This window comes from Cygnus olor, chromosome 20 (assembly GCF_009769625.2).
Source record: "Cygnus olor isolate bCygOlo1 chromosome 20, bCygOlo1.pri.v2, whole genome shotgun sequence".
In the NCBI taxonomy this organism is placed as follows: Eukaryota; Metazoa; Chordata; class Aves; order Anseriformes; family Anatidae; genus Cygnus; species Cygnus olor.
This window is the reverse complement of record NC_049188.1, coordinates 5,856,795-5,871,118: the sequence shown is the minus strand read 5'-3', so window position 1 is coordinate 5,871,118 and position 14,324 is coordinate 5,856,795. Positions and strand designations below refer to the sequence as shown.

General features: G+C 45.9%; 1 protein-coding gene across 1 annotated transcript; it reads left to right on the top strand.

The window, feature by feature from the left end:
- Positions 1-351: 351 nt before the first annotated feature.
- Positions 352-12,444, top strand: GUSB (glucuronidase beta). Its single transcript, XM_040532150.1, has 12 exons — positions 352-649; positions 2,216-2,398; positions 2,867-3,048; positions 3,543-3,685; positions 4,195-4,382; positions 5,268-5,420; positions 6,228-6,406; positions 6,802-6,948; positions 8,111-8,195; positions 9,725-9,901; positions 10,821-10,956; positions 12,222-12,444. The coding sequence occupies exons 1-12, from the start codon at positions 413-415 to the stop codon at positions 12,374-12,376; spliced, it is 1,965 nt and encodes a 654-aa protein (XP_040388084.1). The 5' UTR covers positions 352-412; the 3' UTR covers positions 12,377-12,444.
- The last annotated feature ends 1,880 nt before the right edge of the window (positions 12,445-14,324 follow it).

Below are 14,324 nucleotides of genomic sequence, written 5' to 3'. Positions count from 1 at the left end.
CGCTGCACATGCAGGTACCTCTTCAGCAAACAAATACTACAAATAAATGTGCTGTAAAATTAAAACCCATCAGGTGGCATTTCCTTCCTCCCTGGCCTCTGGGAGACTTGTTTCTGTCCTGCTTTATTCGTAAGGAAGCTCTTACGGGACGTGTTTGGAATAGGAAGCGCTGCCCTGGTTCAGGGTCAGTCCCAATGTGGCTGTGCGCTGCAGCACCGCCCTGCTGCCTGCCCTCAGGTGCCGCCGGGTGACCAGCGCTCCCCGACAGCTTCAGCACCTCCCACTTCAGCAAGCCACTATGGGAAAAAATAAATAAATAAATAAAAAGGAGAGCGAATAAATAAATGACAGACACAGAGCCACCCACCGCCCGGGCAGCCCCGGCCCCCCCGGGGCACTGCCCACAACCAAAATGGCGGCGGCGGCGCCGGGCGGCGCGGCGGGGCTCTGCCGCCTGCTCTTACCGCTGCTGGCGGCGGTAACGGCGGCCGGGGGGTCCCGGGGAGCGGCGGGAGGCATGCTGTACCCCCGGGAGAGCCCCTCTCGAGAGCTGAAGGAGCTCGGCGGCATCTGGAGCTTCCGCGCCGACTTCTCGCCGGGCAGGGCCGCCGGCTTCGAGCAGCGCTGGTACCGCCGGCCGCTGAGGGAGGTATAGCGGGGGCGTGAGGGGGGGTGGGTGGGGAGCCCCTTATCCCCGGGCACCGTCGCCCCGTTTTGCTGCGATTTTCTGCTTCTCCTCCCCTTGCGGGGGTGCTGGGTGTCGGGTGCTCCACACACGAGGAGCTCTCACACAGCGCTCCCCTGCGCCCTGCGGAGCCAAACCGCCTGAAATGTGCCCGGTCAGGGAGCCCTTCAGCACCTGTCCCAGACGGAGGAGTCACGCTGGGACTTCGGTCTGTTGTTAAATTCGCCCCTGTCCCGCTCCGATGGAAGTTTGGGATGAAATTCACCCCCTTCCCACTCTGCTCGGTGGAAGTCTGGGATGAAATTCACCCCCTTCCCACTCTGATGGAAGTTGTGGGTTCTGTGCGTGCAAATGTTTGGGTTCTTCTTTAGCCCTTTGGCTGCTTTTTTTGCCTAATTCTGGAACGAGAGGGGAGACATGACCCTGTGCTGCTAGAAGTTTGGTGAAAAGAGACAGCCAGAGGAGAGGGGTCCTGCACAACACCCCCACTAACAGGGCTGAGGGGTGTACACCTGCCCTACTTTAGGGTCAGAGAATCTCCTTGAAGGAGATGCACATTATGGCCATCCCAGCCAGAGGTTATTCTGCATCAGATGCTACAAGATCCACCTCACCATCCAAGTTTTTTTATTCCTGCTAGGATTTTCTGATGTCTACTAAGGGGGTGTGTTTTTCTGCAGTGCTGGTGCAGTTCGGTGCTGAGTCAGCCCCGCACATGATGCTCGTCCCTGGGCAACCAGACCTTCCTCGTTCCACTCATCGTGGAAAAGCTCGTTTAGGAAAGGGGAAGCTCCCCAGCTGCGTGCTGCTGCAGTGCTCGTTTCTGCAACATCACGAGCACAGCAGGTGCTAAAAATGAACAGCTCTATTGTGTAATAGAATCCGGTTACTAAAAAGTTAAATGCATTACAACACTATGCTGCCTGCCTGTAATCCTTATGTTAATAATAAGCAAGTGAATTATCACTATGGTAATTCTAAGGAATCTATGTTGCTTTTAGGGAGTGAGAAAGGCTGTTCTCAGCCTAAGTATGTTCAAACAGTCTCCATAGTACTTCCCTGGGGACACTGTCCCAAAACATCCCCAGCCTCTGCCACCATTCTGCCACAGCTCATAGCCCGATGAGCAGCACCCTGCACCAGTGAGCTGGTGCCACAATGCCTGCACTGCGCAGCAAAGGCTAGAGCTGTGCAAGGGAAACTACATTTTTTCAGGCTGAACATCCACCTGGGTATTTCCCTCCTACCCTTCTGATAGTGCCAAAGCTATTAATGAAAGCATTTCCCTGTTACAAACCAGGAGGGGGAAAGATAGGAGCAGCTTCATCCTGTAGGAACGGGGCGTAGTATGAAGTGGGACTTGTATAGGACCTGTGACAGATCACGTTAGTTTCTAAACAGATTTTTCCAGATATTTCCACATGCAAAAGGCATTTTGTTTTCTGAGGCTGTCAGGTTGGATGGCCAGGACAGTAGAATTTCTTTTTTTAAATGATTTGTTCTCCCCCTTTTCTGTACAATTCCTGCCAGACTGGTCCAGTGATTGACATGCCCGTGCCTGCCAGCTTCAATGATATCACTCAAGACCCCAACTTGGAGAACTACATCGGCTGGGTTTGGTATGAGAAGGAGGTGCTGCTTCCACAGCGCTGGCTTCAGGACGACCTCAGGGTGGTGCTCCGGTTTGGGAGCGCCCATTACTACTCGGTTGTGGTACGTTGCACGAGTAATTGTGCATGTGTTTCTGAGATGGTGTTGAGCTAAAATCCATCCCATGGCTTGTTTAGTGAACAGGTTTCTGCCAAGGTTTTTATATCAGTTTGTGATTTTCTTAACTCTTGATTATCTTCCGCCATCCAAGAACTTGGCTGTGCTTCCCAGCTCTCTCTTCTCTGATCTTCCAGTAACTGGTCTAGTAACTAAAGCATTTCCTTGCTGCAGGCCTGGAAGGGACAAAATGCCGATTTTCCCAAAACAGAGTCTCTCAGTGACTCTTGCAGACTTAGCTCCCAGTAAAGAAGGGATGCTAGATTGAGCTTGCAAGGAATAAGAGCCCAGAAGAAGGTCCGTTAACTACTGGGAATCCAACTGCCTGTCGCTGTACTCCTTCCCTTCTCATTGCTAAACTTGCCACAAAAACCTAACCTGACCGCTCGGGCTCATGGCTGTCTTCTGTTGCAGTGGGTCAATGGAGTGCAGGTTGTGGAGCATGAAGGTGGCCACCTTCCTTTTGAAGCAGATATAAGCAGCATCATCCAGGGCAGCCCGCAGATTCCCTGCCGCATCACTGTTGCACTGAATAACACACTGACACCCCACACTCTGCCTCCGGGGTCAATTGAGTACATGAATGACCGAACAAGGTGAGTTGTTGAAGTGCTGCGTTGCGGAGGTTAACTCAGGGATGAGAGAATGGGAATTTATTCAGCTGCTGGTTCTAAGGCCCTCCACACAACCTACAAAAGAATGGGTTGTACGTAGACCAAAACTCATCAGTCAAGCAGTGAGAAGTTTAAGCTTCAGTGTTATGAGATTGACACTGAACTACTCCGTCTGTTTTATACACAGGGAACTGAGATTAAGTGATTTGCCAAGCTGAATCAATGGCAGATTTGAGAAGCTTCAATTCAGCTGGAAGTGCAAGTACCTGCTATCCTGAAGGATCAAACCTATTCAGTGCAGTAGATGTTTGTTAACTGGTAATCCCCTTCAGCATAGCATCAGTAACAGTACTAAAATACAGATCCAGCCTGTTGTAAAGACTATTTTACTAGCACTTTGCTAGCATCCATATGCTGCCTTCAGTTCTTGTGTAATGAAACATAATGCGGCCATTTTTCCTGTCTTGCTCACTCAGGTATCCCAAGAACTATTTTGTCCAGAACATCAGGTTTGATTTCTTTAATTATGCTGGAATCCATCGCCCGGTTGTGCTTTACACCACTCCTTCTGTCTACATAGATGATATTACTGTGACAACTACTTCATCAGAGAGTGTTGGTAGGTTCAGAACAATTACAGCAGCTACCTCAGGCTCCAAATGGAGATGCCAAGGGCAGTAGAGAAAATATCCTGCAAGCATCCAATTGAATATCTTTCATAGTGGCTTTCTTTTTAACCTCAGCTGGTCTATTGCACAGCTCAGCAGTTTCAAGAATATAAAAATTTCAAAAGCAGTAAGAAAGAACAAGTACTTGCAAGACATTACCTTTAAAATGAAGGGACAATCAGTTGTTTCTAGAAGTTGAATTTCTTGGTAGGGGCGGTCTTCCTGCCACTTAAAGCACAATTATCTCTAAGTAACAAAACTGTGATACACAAATCTTCCTGGAAACTTCCAGACCTCAAGACAGACATGTCATGCTTCTTACGATTTGTGCTACTCTGTTGTTGTTCTGCATCTCCCTTGCTTTTTAATGCTGCTGTACGTGAAAGCCTTCCAGTGTTTTACGCATGTATTTTTCCTTTCATGCCAGTCTCTGATTGTCTTTTGTTGTCCTCTGAACTAGCAAAGGTGCAATATCAGGTATCAGTAGTTGGCAGCACGCTCTATTCCTTGTCCCTGAGTTTACGTGACCAAGAGGGAAGAGTGGTTGCTACAGGCGATGGACCAGCTGGAGAGTTAAAAGTCCCAAATCCAAATCTTTGGTGGCCTTATCTGATGCATGAGAACCCTGGATACCGCTACTTTTTAGAGGTAACAATGCCATCTCTTCCCTTCTGCCTGCATTTCCTCCCACTGTATAATAGCATTAAGGAACTGCCACATGGCCCATCTTCCTTACTCTTCTGGATCCTGTTTACATCACAAGAATGGCATTGCTAATCGTGCTGTAATCAAATCAACCTTTGCCAGCTTCCTTGATGCCGAATGGAAAGGTCAGTCAGTGAGAAGAGGGGGGTATGCCACACTCAGATGCTTGCCTCTCACATGGATGGCCTGATCCACCTCCTGCAAAATGACTGTTTGAAACAATATAGGGGAGGAGATATCATATAAACTGAGAGGCTGCTGACCTCTTTCACATGCTTTCCTTTGAAATGAGCTTTCTTCCCACTCTGCCAGACAAGAGTTCAACAGAAAGAGCCTGGCAGACCCTGTGCGAGTCCAGGGGAAGTAGTGACGTTGAGATGCACAAATGAGGGCAGATGAGCTGCTGTGAGTTTCCAGAGGCTCAGAATCATTTCTTTTGTGAGCAGACATTTCAGTCATTGCCTGGTATCAAGGTGCAGAGGAGAAGAGGCATACTGCTGCCTTGTCAGGGCAATGAAACAGCTGGATGAGTACGGGAAAAAGAAGCTTTTGGGGAAAATGTGCCCTAGAAGGGTCATCCAGGCCTCATTCTTCATCCTTCAGTTTCCTCAGCTTGGATTTCTCTTTTCTGTTTAGTCAGATCTTGCTTCCTTCCTGAAGAGCTACACAGGGATCACAAAAGGTAGATGAAGCAGTGGTGAGGAACAGGCAGCGAGGAAGGGTGGGGGAGTGGATGGGAGGTCAAGATAGCCCCTACATGTCAGGGCTAGGAGAGAGGATCCTTGTGAAGCCCAGCACCTCATGTGTGTCTTTGCCTTGGGACTCCAGGTGAAAATGCAGGCGCAGGCAAATGAGGCACTGCTGGAGGACATATACGCGCTCCCGGTTGGCATCCGCACTGTCCATGTCACCAGCACGCAGTTCCTCATCAACGGCAAGCCCTTCTACTTCCACGGGGTCAACAAGCACGAGGATGCGGATGTAAGTGCGCGGCACCCACCCGGTCACCTAATGGCACCACGCTCAGTGCTGCCAAGGCAATGCCTACTCTCACCTCCCCTCTCTGCCCAAAGGGGCTGATTCCTCACACTCTTCTCCCAGGCTGGGAGCTGCTGGGGGTAAGGATCTGTGCTGCCTTTATTATTTTTAATAATAAGGGACACCATGCCCAGACCTGCCACAGTCATAACGCCCTTCTCAGGGTGCACGGCGAGCCCAGGCTGTGTTGGCAGAGGATCTAAACGACCTCCTGGCCACCACTACCAGTCAGAAATAGCAACTTCATCGGTTTCCCTCCCCAAGAAATGAGAGGGGGCAAAGTCTCCTGCAGGAAGGTTTGCGCCGCGGGGCTGCGAGGCGCGGCCCGGCCACAGGGAGGCCCCACAGCCCCTCCGGAGGCTCCGTCCCTGCCCGTGCCGCTCACCTCAGGGCCAGCCCAGCCCTGAACCTGCTCCTTCAGGGCTTCTCCTCACTACCCGGGGCCTTTCGGCCCTGCCCTGCCTCATGGAGAACCCCTGTGGAGGGAGAGGGTGGCCTGGCAGGGCACCTCCCAAAATGGCAGGTGGCTGCAGTGCAGGTTCTCACTTGAGGCTGCTTCTCCAAGCACCCTGGGTCTTGGTGGCTGTGCATGGCGTTGTGCTCAGAAACAAATACTGTGTGGAGAGGTCTTGTGGGATGCTAGAGGCAGTGCGTGGGGCTGGAAATACTCTGGGAGTGGATAGGAAGGAGGGCTGCCCAGCGGAGGTGTGAGGAGAAGCAGGGAGAAGCCATTCCTGTCTTCCCCCTCAGATCCGTGGCAAAGGCCTCGACTGGGCCCTGATTGTGAAGGACTTCAACCTGCTCCGCTGGCTAGGGGCAAACTCCTTCCGCACCAGCCACTACCCCTATGCTGAGGAGATCATGGACCTGTGCGATGCCTATGGCATCGTGGTGATCGACGAGTGCCCGGGAGTGGGGATTAAAATGCCGTAAGTGCATGAAAGACCCTTCTCCATGTTTCTTTCTTATCCTTATCGCAAGCTTCCCCCTCCTGTCCTGCAACTTGTAACTCCCTGATAATGAAAGTACTTTGCTCTATTTAGAAATCAGCCCGTTGCATTTTGAATCTTCCCCCAATGCCACGTGTGACCAGTGAGGTTTGGCAACCAGAGGGCGTTTTGCCACATGGGCATTGCGTCGTCAGATCTGGCTTGATTAACGAGTCCAAATCATGGCCCTGAACTGTGCAGCAGGCTTTGGGGAAATAGGGCAGAAGCTGTATTTGGTTTCGAGGCTCAGCTGTGCTCACACATCCCCGAGTTATCAGACAGACAGGCAAACAGGATGGCTTTCATATCCTCACCTGGCCTTGTTTCCTTTTCAGTGAGAGCTTTGGGAACAAGTCACTGCAGCATCATCTTGTTGTGATGGAGGAGCTGATCCGCAGGGATAAGAACAGGCCATCAGTTGTGATGTGGTCAGTAGCCAACGAGCCGGCATCAGAGCTGTCCCCAGCAGCTTACTACTTCAAGTAAGTGCTTGCACACAGGGCTGAGGCTTGAACCTTGGCAAGTGATACACCTTCATGCTTTGGGACGGTACAGAGAAGTAATAAAGAAAAGGCCAGTAGTTTTTAGGAACCCTGAGACTGTACTGACAGATACGAGCTAAAAGCGTAACTGCTGCATACGTTGAACCGATGTCCAGAACCAAATAATGGTCTCAACCTGTTGTTTCTGAATCAGTAAACCTCTGCAAAATTACCAGAAGTCCATTTGGTCTGAGCATCTCTTCTGAGTTAAGGGTCAAGCAAAAGCAGGCCTGATGGGAAAGATCATTCCTTAGTCCTACCTAAGGAAGACAAATGCTAAATTCTCTAAGTCTGAGAATTACAGTAAAGTTATAAAATATTTGGCTTTTAATTCTGTAGATGAATTTCTTTAGCTAGTGCTAGTTATTTGTTCTGCAGGTGTTAGTGACACCCCACTTTGAAGTCACTGCTTTGAGTACCTACAGACTCCTTGGTTTTATCTTTAAAAAGATTTAAGCTTTGGATAGTCAAGAGTAATTTCTGTAATTGGGTAGCAGACTGTCATTGGTAGCTCTAGGCTCATTAAGAGAGAGCTGTGAATTTTTGTTCCTCAGAATGGTCCAGCACCCTCCTGCAATGCAGAGGTAGCAGCAGAGTTTGACCTTCCCATTCTTTGTCTCATTTAGGGTTTCCTAACAGCAGCCGACCTGCTTTGCCTGCTGTGGCATAGGGCTAGGGCCTAGTGTTTTTTGGAGAAACATCCCCAGAATTGTTCTGAAGCTTCCCATCACCCTTCTCACGTTTTTTTGGTCCCTTTTCCAACATTCAAGCTCCTGGCCCCAACAGACAAGTTAACTTGCCTGTGTTTGGTTTACTTCCACTCTGCTCATTTTCACGTGGGATAACACTAACTTTGTGACAGATAAAGGCCTCTGCCATATTTATACTCTACAGGACTGGCTAGAATTGCAGGCACATTGTAGCAGCTAATCATTCAGTGTCCTGCACTATTTACTTAAAAATACTCTGCCTACTAAATTGAAAGAAGCTCCCTATGTCTGAGGTGGGTAAAAAGACAGGGAGCTTGGGAAGGTGAGGTTGTGCTTGGCCACATTGCTTCTCCATGCTGTTGTTGAACTCTTGTTTTATTGTTTACAAACAGGACATTGATAGCTCACACTAAAGCTCTCGATCCCACCAGACCTGTAACCTTTGTGTCCGATACCAACTATGCTGTTGATCATGGTGTAAGTTAATTTCTAGCATTTTTAATTCATACATTATATTTCTTATCAGTTGCTTTATGGTCCTTTCCCTCACCTTGCCAAATGCTCTAATGATATTTAAGGAAAGGCAGAAGAAAACTTACATCTTAGTTTCTAGTATAAAGCACCATACACCATCATTGTAGGCAGCCAAAAAGTCTGTAAGAGAAGAGAGGAGTTATCTTGAGTCAAGTGCACAGGATCAGACCCCTGGGTTCTGGTAACATGGTGATACTTTGCTATTCCTGTGATCATGTCTGTTGATGCTCAGGCTTTCCATTTGCGCAATTAGACCAAAGCTTAAACCTCTTAAAATGCTAACAGCCTTTGTGGGAGTCTGAAGAAGGAAACTTTGCCTTAATTCCTGCTTTAAATTGCTCTAGCTCATCTTTGGCAGATGTCTGTTAATGTTGAATAATCTAAAAGCTCTTCCAACCCAAGTTCAGCTTCATAATTGAAACCCTGGCGCTGTGTAATTAGATGAAAGGTACTTTCCTTGGCTGCCTGTGCTTCAAGCTGGCTGTAGCATGAATGAAGCATCTGTAGCACACACAAATTGGTCTCAGGGGTAGTTCCTATGTCACTTTTGATTTTTCAAAGTGGTTTTAATACTTTGTGTCACTAGTGTACAATAAACACTGTTAGCAGGTGAGTTTGTAGGTTAGGTAGATGTGATACTACCATCTGTCCCTGCTACAGGTTAGAGAATCATAGAAACATTTGAAGCTCTCCACCAGTTAGCAGGAATGACCTTCTGTACCTGAGGTCTTTGCCTCCCCACCCCAGGAAAAGATCCTGGGGGCCTTACTGGGGAAGGATCCTGCTCCTGGATACCGCTGTTACATCAGGCACGCACATGGACTATCTCAGCCCCACCACCAGGTTCTGACAAGCGTGAGGAAACACAGAAAAACAAAACCAAAGAATAGATCTCATACACTGCTGTGATATTAGAATTTTTTCTTTTATTACAAAACATGTTAAGAGAACATTGAACAAGTTACATACAACATCACTTTATCTTTAGGGGGCTTTGTGCCCTTTTATCATACTGCCCATGTGGTAGAAATGGCATATAACTTGCAGAATGCTTTTTTTTTTTAGTATTGCACCATTGATGCACAAATTTAGTTGCTAGTCAAAGTAATTGACTAATAACTTGACCATCACATTCCAATATTCGGTATGTCTACAAGTACCAGCAAGCCAGAGACATCTTCAAGACTCTAAAACTTCTAACAAACCTAAGGATGAAATGGGTTGTTCTCGTTCAACTCTTTGCTGTGACTCAAGTCTGCAAGGAAACGCCAAATACACCATTGCCTTGTTAAATTTCTTTTTTCCCCCTTCTGGGAAACATGTCATGTTGGGAGGGTCTCAAGGATAGGACAGAAGGCATTATTCTACAGGTAACAAAACTGAATTCTATGAAACCAAGAAGATTTAGTTTATGAATGAAGACTGCTTACACTGAGCTCTGTGACAAACCACTCCCACCTTATTTCTTGTAGGCTCCTTACGTGGATGTAATTTGTGTAAATAGCTACTTCTCCTGGTATCACGACCCAGGCCATCTGGAAGTTATTCCACTGCAACTCACAGCACAGTTTGAGAACTGGTATAAAACCTACCAAAAACCTATTATCCAGAGTGAATATGGAGCTGACTCAGTTCCTGGACTTCACAGCGTAAGTGTTGTAGATGCCTTAGTTGGAAGAATCACTGCTCTTCTTAAAGGGTCTCAGCAAAATCTAATTTGAAAGAATTGGCACCAACGAGCCTGACTACTTAATTTTGAGATGCATTAGGTAACAGTCCAAAAGACTCCAGGATTGTAATCCTGCTTCACTGAAATCAATGAGCTTTGCCACTGACTAACAAAGAGGTAAGATTCTATCTAACTTTTTAGTGGTTGGTAAGAAAAAAAAAACAATCAGTGAACATTTTGCACGGTGCTATTAAGTTCTCATTCACACGAGATAAGAATGCCAGTTTTGACTTCTAGAGCCAAAGCCATTCTTTCCTGAATTTTCTGCTAGGCAAGCAGTTTTCAACAGCGCTGACTGCTGGTATTAGCTCCACTCCATGTATGGAACAAGTAACACTTCTCTTTGGGTCCTAAGCTACAGTGTGTTTCCCTTTACAATTAATCATTCTGGCGATCGTGCTATCATTAATTGTCAATTTAAACTTATTCCATGTAAACTTCTAAAAGAGGCATTCAGAAATCCATACTTTGGCATTTGTAGAAAATTCCTAACTGGAAGATAGAACACTGGAGAGTGGACATTCATTTCATGACACCAGCCCACACAGAAGGCGATGCCACTCCCATCCTGATCACAAAGCACCATTACAAAGCAAAACCACAGATTTTCCCCAGCTGTCCCTTACATTTGTATTTGATGCATTTCCCTTTGCAATTTCAGTAATTGCTGATCTTCACTAAATAGCCATTGTAAATGCAGTGGCAATGAAAAGACCAAGCACCTGTAAAGCTTGTCCTCAGGAAGCAGGCCTCCAGTAAAGGGGAAGTGAACAACATGGAGCCTTTGCTGAGATTAACTGTCACCTTCATTCAAGGCCATCTCTTTTTCCTGGCTGTAGGATCCACCTCTTATGTTCAGCGAGGAGTATCAGAAAGCTATGCTGAGAGAGTACCATTCTGTTTTTGACAAAAAGAGGAAAGAGTATGTGATTGGGGAGCTCATCTGGAACTTTGCTGATTTCATGACTAATCAAGGTAAGCTTATATTTATATCCTAGACAATTCTCCATCCTTCCTGCTAGTTTAAGCTGGTTTATGGCACAAAGAAAGAATACTGTGCTGTAGGGTAAGAAAAAGAGATCCTCTGCTTATGAAGACAGAACATAGCTGGTTTCTGTGACAAAGCCCAGCATAACTAGAACCAGGAGGGAAGGTCCTGCCTGCCCTTAATGCATCCTGTCTCTCCATCTCTCCCCAAGATGTTCCACCTGCAAAAATGCTAGCCAGAACACAGGATAGTGCTCTAGGGCAGAATGCAAGGGAAGCTTTTGAGTGAGCAGACAGATCATGTCTCTTTCTTGGCATTCCTCAGTTACCTTTTAGGGAAGCATCTTGCTTCATATTTCATCTACAACTGCCCTTAATAACAGGGGACCTTAAATAATGTATTATTAACTTGGTATTGAGGTTTAGCAACGGAGGGCCAGATGCCACAATGGTACACAATGGTCTACCTTGACACTTAATCCACAATTAATTAAAGGTAAGTGCATTTACCAAGTATGGGGCACTACAGTGCAGACAATCACACAGCAATTAAACTATTACAACTCAGAAGGAGACCTATTAAGGAACCAGTTATGCATATGCCACCTGCGGCAAGTTAGGGTGGTGAACAGTCAGTGTTCATTTCAGGCAGAGAAACACCTTTAAGAATCATTTTTAGAGCACCAACATAGGTATTAAAAAGTTAAGTCATCACAGAAGCAGTCAGAAAAGTAATACAAGTTTCAAATAGGATGATGGAAAGATGTAGACAAGTATACATATGCAGTTCCAGTCTCTGTGTGTTGAAATCATTTTTTTCTAGTTTCCTATCAAGGCTAAAATAGGCAAAAAGGATATGGACACCACTAAAGGATAGTACAGCAAAACAATTAGTAGTTGATGTCTTCACCATCAGGTTACAAGGTGGCAGTAAGGGCAGAAGGAGCATCTACTGTAAATATAATACTGATCAAGTTATTGGGCATACCTGAATTAACTGTCATCGACTTCCATTTGTAAACACAATGAACTGCAGCTCTATTGCTCAGTTTTATCAGTCAATCTTGCCAAGATCACGCAAATTATATTGCCAAGTTCCCCGTTGTACCTTGAACACAACGGTTCCCCGTTGTACAGGAAAAAAGTGCATAGGTCTCTTCCACCTAACCCGATTTAGTACATGCATTGGAACAATTTGCAATGGGAGATACAAGAGCATTTTGTATATACTTTGTTTTGTAACTTCTCTACAGGGACCACACGTGTGTTGGGGAACAAGAAAGGAATATTTACACGCCAGCGACAACCCAAGTCAGCTGCGTTTGTTCTGAGAGAGAGATACTGGAAGATTGCAAATGAATCAAGCTGTCTTCCTCCTGTAATGAAATCACACATCCTCTTTCTATAATGAAATGAGAAGGTATAACAGCTGGGTACTATGCAGAACTTTTTCATTAAATTTCTGTTTAAATAACATTTACGCCTGACCCAAGTCTTGCAAGTCTAATGCAATTTCTACTGCACCTGAAGTAGTTACTATGACACAAAGCAGATCAGAAACATCAGTTTTTCTATGCTTAGCCATATCCGTAGGCTTCCTGTTTCCAGGTAGCAAAATGAATATTCAGTTTCAAGGAGCTAAGTTAGAGAGATCCTAACTGAGGTATCTGTTTATAGCAAAAAATAAAAATAAAAACAGAAACCAATGCTGAAGACTTCAAAAATCCAAGCTACTCTAAACGAGCATCATATCCTTCCAATGCGAATGAGGTTTTCCAGTTATCGTCCCCTACCTGTTACTACTCAGATCACAGCATATTGGCCACAGGATTACAGACAATTTATAAAACTTCTCGTATTTAAAGCTGGACAGAACACTTGTGGCTGGCTAAGAGATTCTGAGAGCTAACAGCGCTCAGGAAGGGTGTGAACCTCTCCTGTCAGGCTACCCAACATACTCCGATACAGTATGGAATTCATACTAAAGCAGCAAGGTGGAGTATGTTGGATAGGTTGGTACTACATCAACTGACCTTTGTTTAGAACTACTAAATCACAGTATCAATTGCTGCTATTAGATGCAGTTTTACCTTCCAGCATGGAAGAGCTTCCTTCATATTCAATTCTCACTGTGCACTACAGTAACAGCATTCTAGTGGAGGAATTTCATCTACGCCTTCTTAATGCTGGCCTGAAACATTTGGGGGTAGGATCACGTGTAAATTGATGTGCACATGCTACTTTACACAGTAATGTCGTGCAGTAACTTCCCTTTCAGGCTGCACGCCAGTGTTAGAGGACTCCAAAGGCCAGGCTTTAGAACTGTAACAGATTGTGCCAGTACTCACAGAAGAGCCCGGGACACTTAGTCTGCAAACTTATTGCAAGCTCTTGGGGTTGTCCCAACAGCAGCATTACCCACAGCAGAACCACAGAAGCGGAGGCTGCCTTCTGAGTTTTGGAAGTTGAGGCAGTTACGTAGTCTCATTATTCCAATTCACTGATAACCATGTGAACCTGCTGCTATGCCTACTTTTTCTGCAATTGGCTCTTCTGTTAGTACCTCACGAAAGTAACTAAAACATCTGCCAATATAAAGAAAATATTTGCTTGTGTTGTGCGGTGGCAGCCAAATTCATTCCTTTAAATGTGATTAGGAACCAACACCACTTTCCATTGCCACATGCAGAGTAACAACATACATGTTTACTGCAGACTTCGAAACAATATTTCTTGAGCATCTAAAGAAAAAAAAACATACTATCAACATTCCTGATGGTTACTCTTGTGCTAGGTTTACAGATTTTCTAATTAACTAAAAACACAGAATATGAGTCTATCCACATTAAAAAGACACTTGCTCAAATGTAACCTGATACAAGAGTGAACAGTATTTAAACCCACTGCCAGTGTTTGAAATCCATTTCAACTTCTCACTCTCTCGACATTTTTTAAACCATTTTCTTCCCCCTTTCAACAGACAGCATGACATACCAACAGCTGCCACACGAAAATAAAGATTTGACACTGTTAATGCATTACAAACGAGCCCAGATCCTTATGACATACACAGGGCTTGTGGTTGCAGAAGAGAAAGAGATACGTTCATTCAGTCCAGCAAAACATATGCAAAGTTTAATATGCACATGTATGGTAAGCACACATTTCAGAGTATCAGTTCCTGCTTGCTCTTAACAGCTCAGTGCAATTGTAAACCCAACCCACCTATCCAACCCTTCCCCAGAAGTTCCCTTCCTCCCTCCCTCCACCCCCTGCCCTACCCGCTCCCCCAAAATCAAGACAATATACAGCAGTTTCCAGATACTTTGTGGTCTTGTCAGAGAGAATTTAAGCAG

Coding starts and splice junctions, on each gene's coding strand:
- GUSB (XM_040532150.1), top strand. CDS start 413: ATGGCGGCGGCGGCGCCGGGCGGCGCGGCGGGGCTCTGCCGCCTGCTC. Junction 3,686..4,194: donor TACTTCATCAGAGAGTGTTG/GTAGGTTCAGAA, acceptor CCTCTGAACTAG/CAAAGGTGCAATATCAGGTA. Junction 5,421..6,227: donor ACAAGCACGAGGATGCGGAT/GTAAGTGCGCGG, acceptor CTTCCCCCTCAG/ATCCGTGGCAAAGGCCTCGA.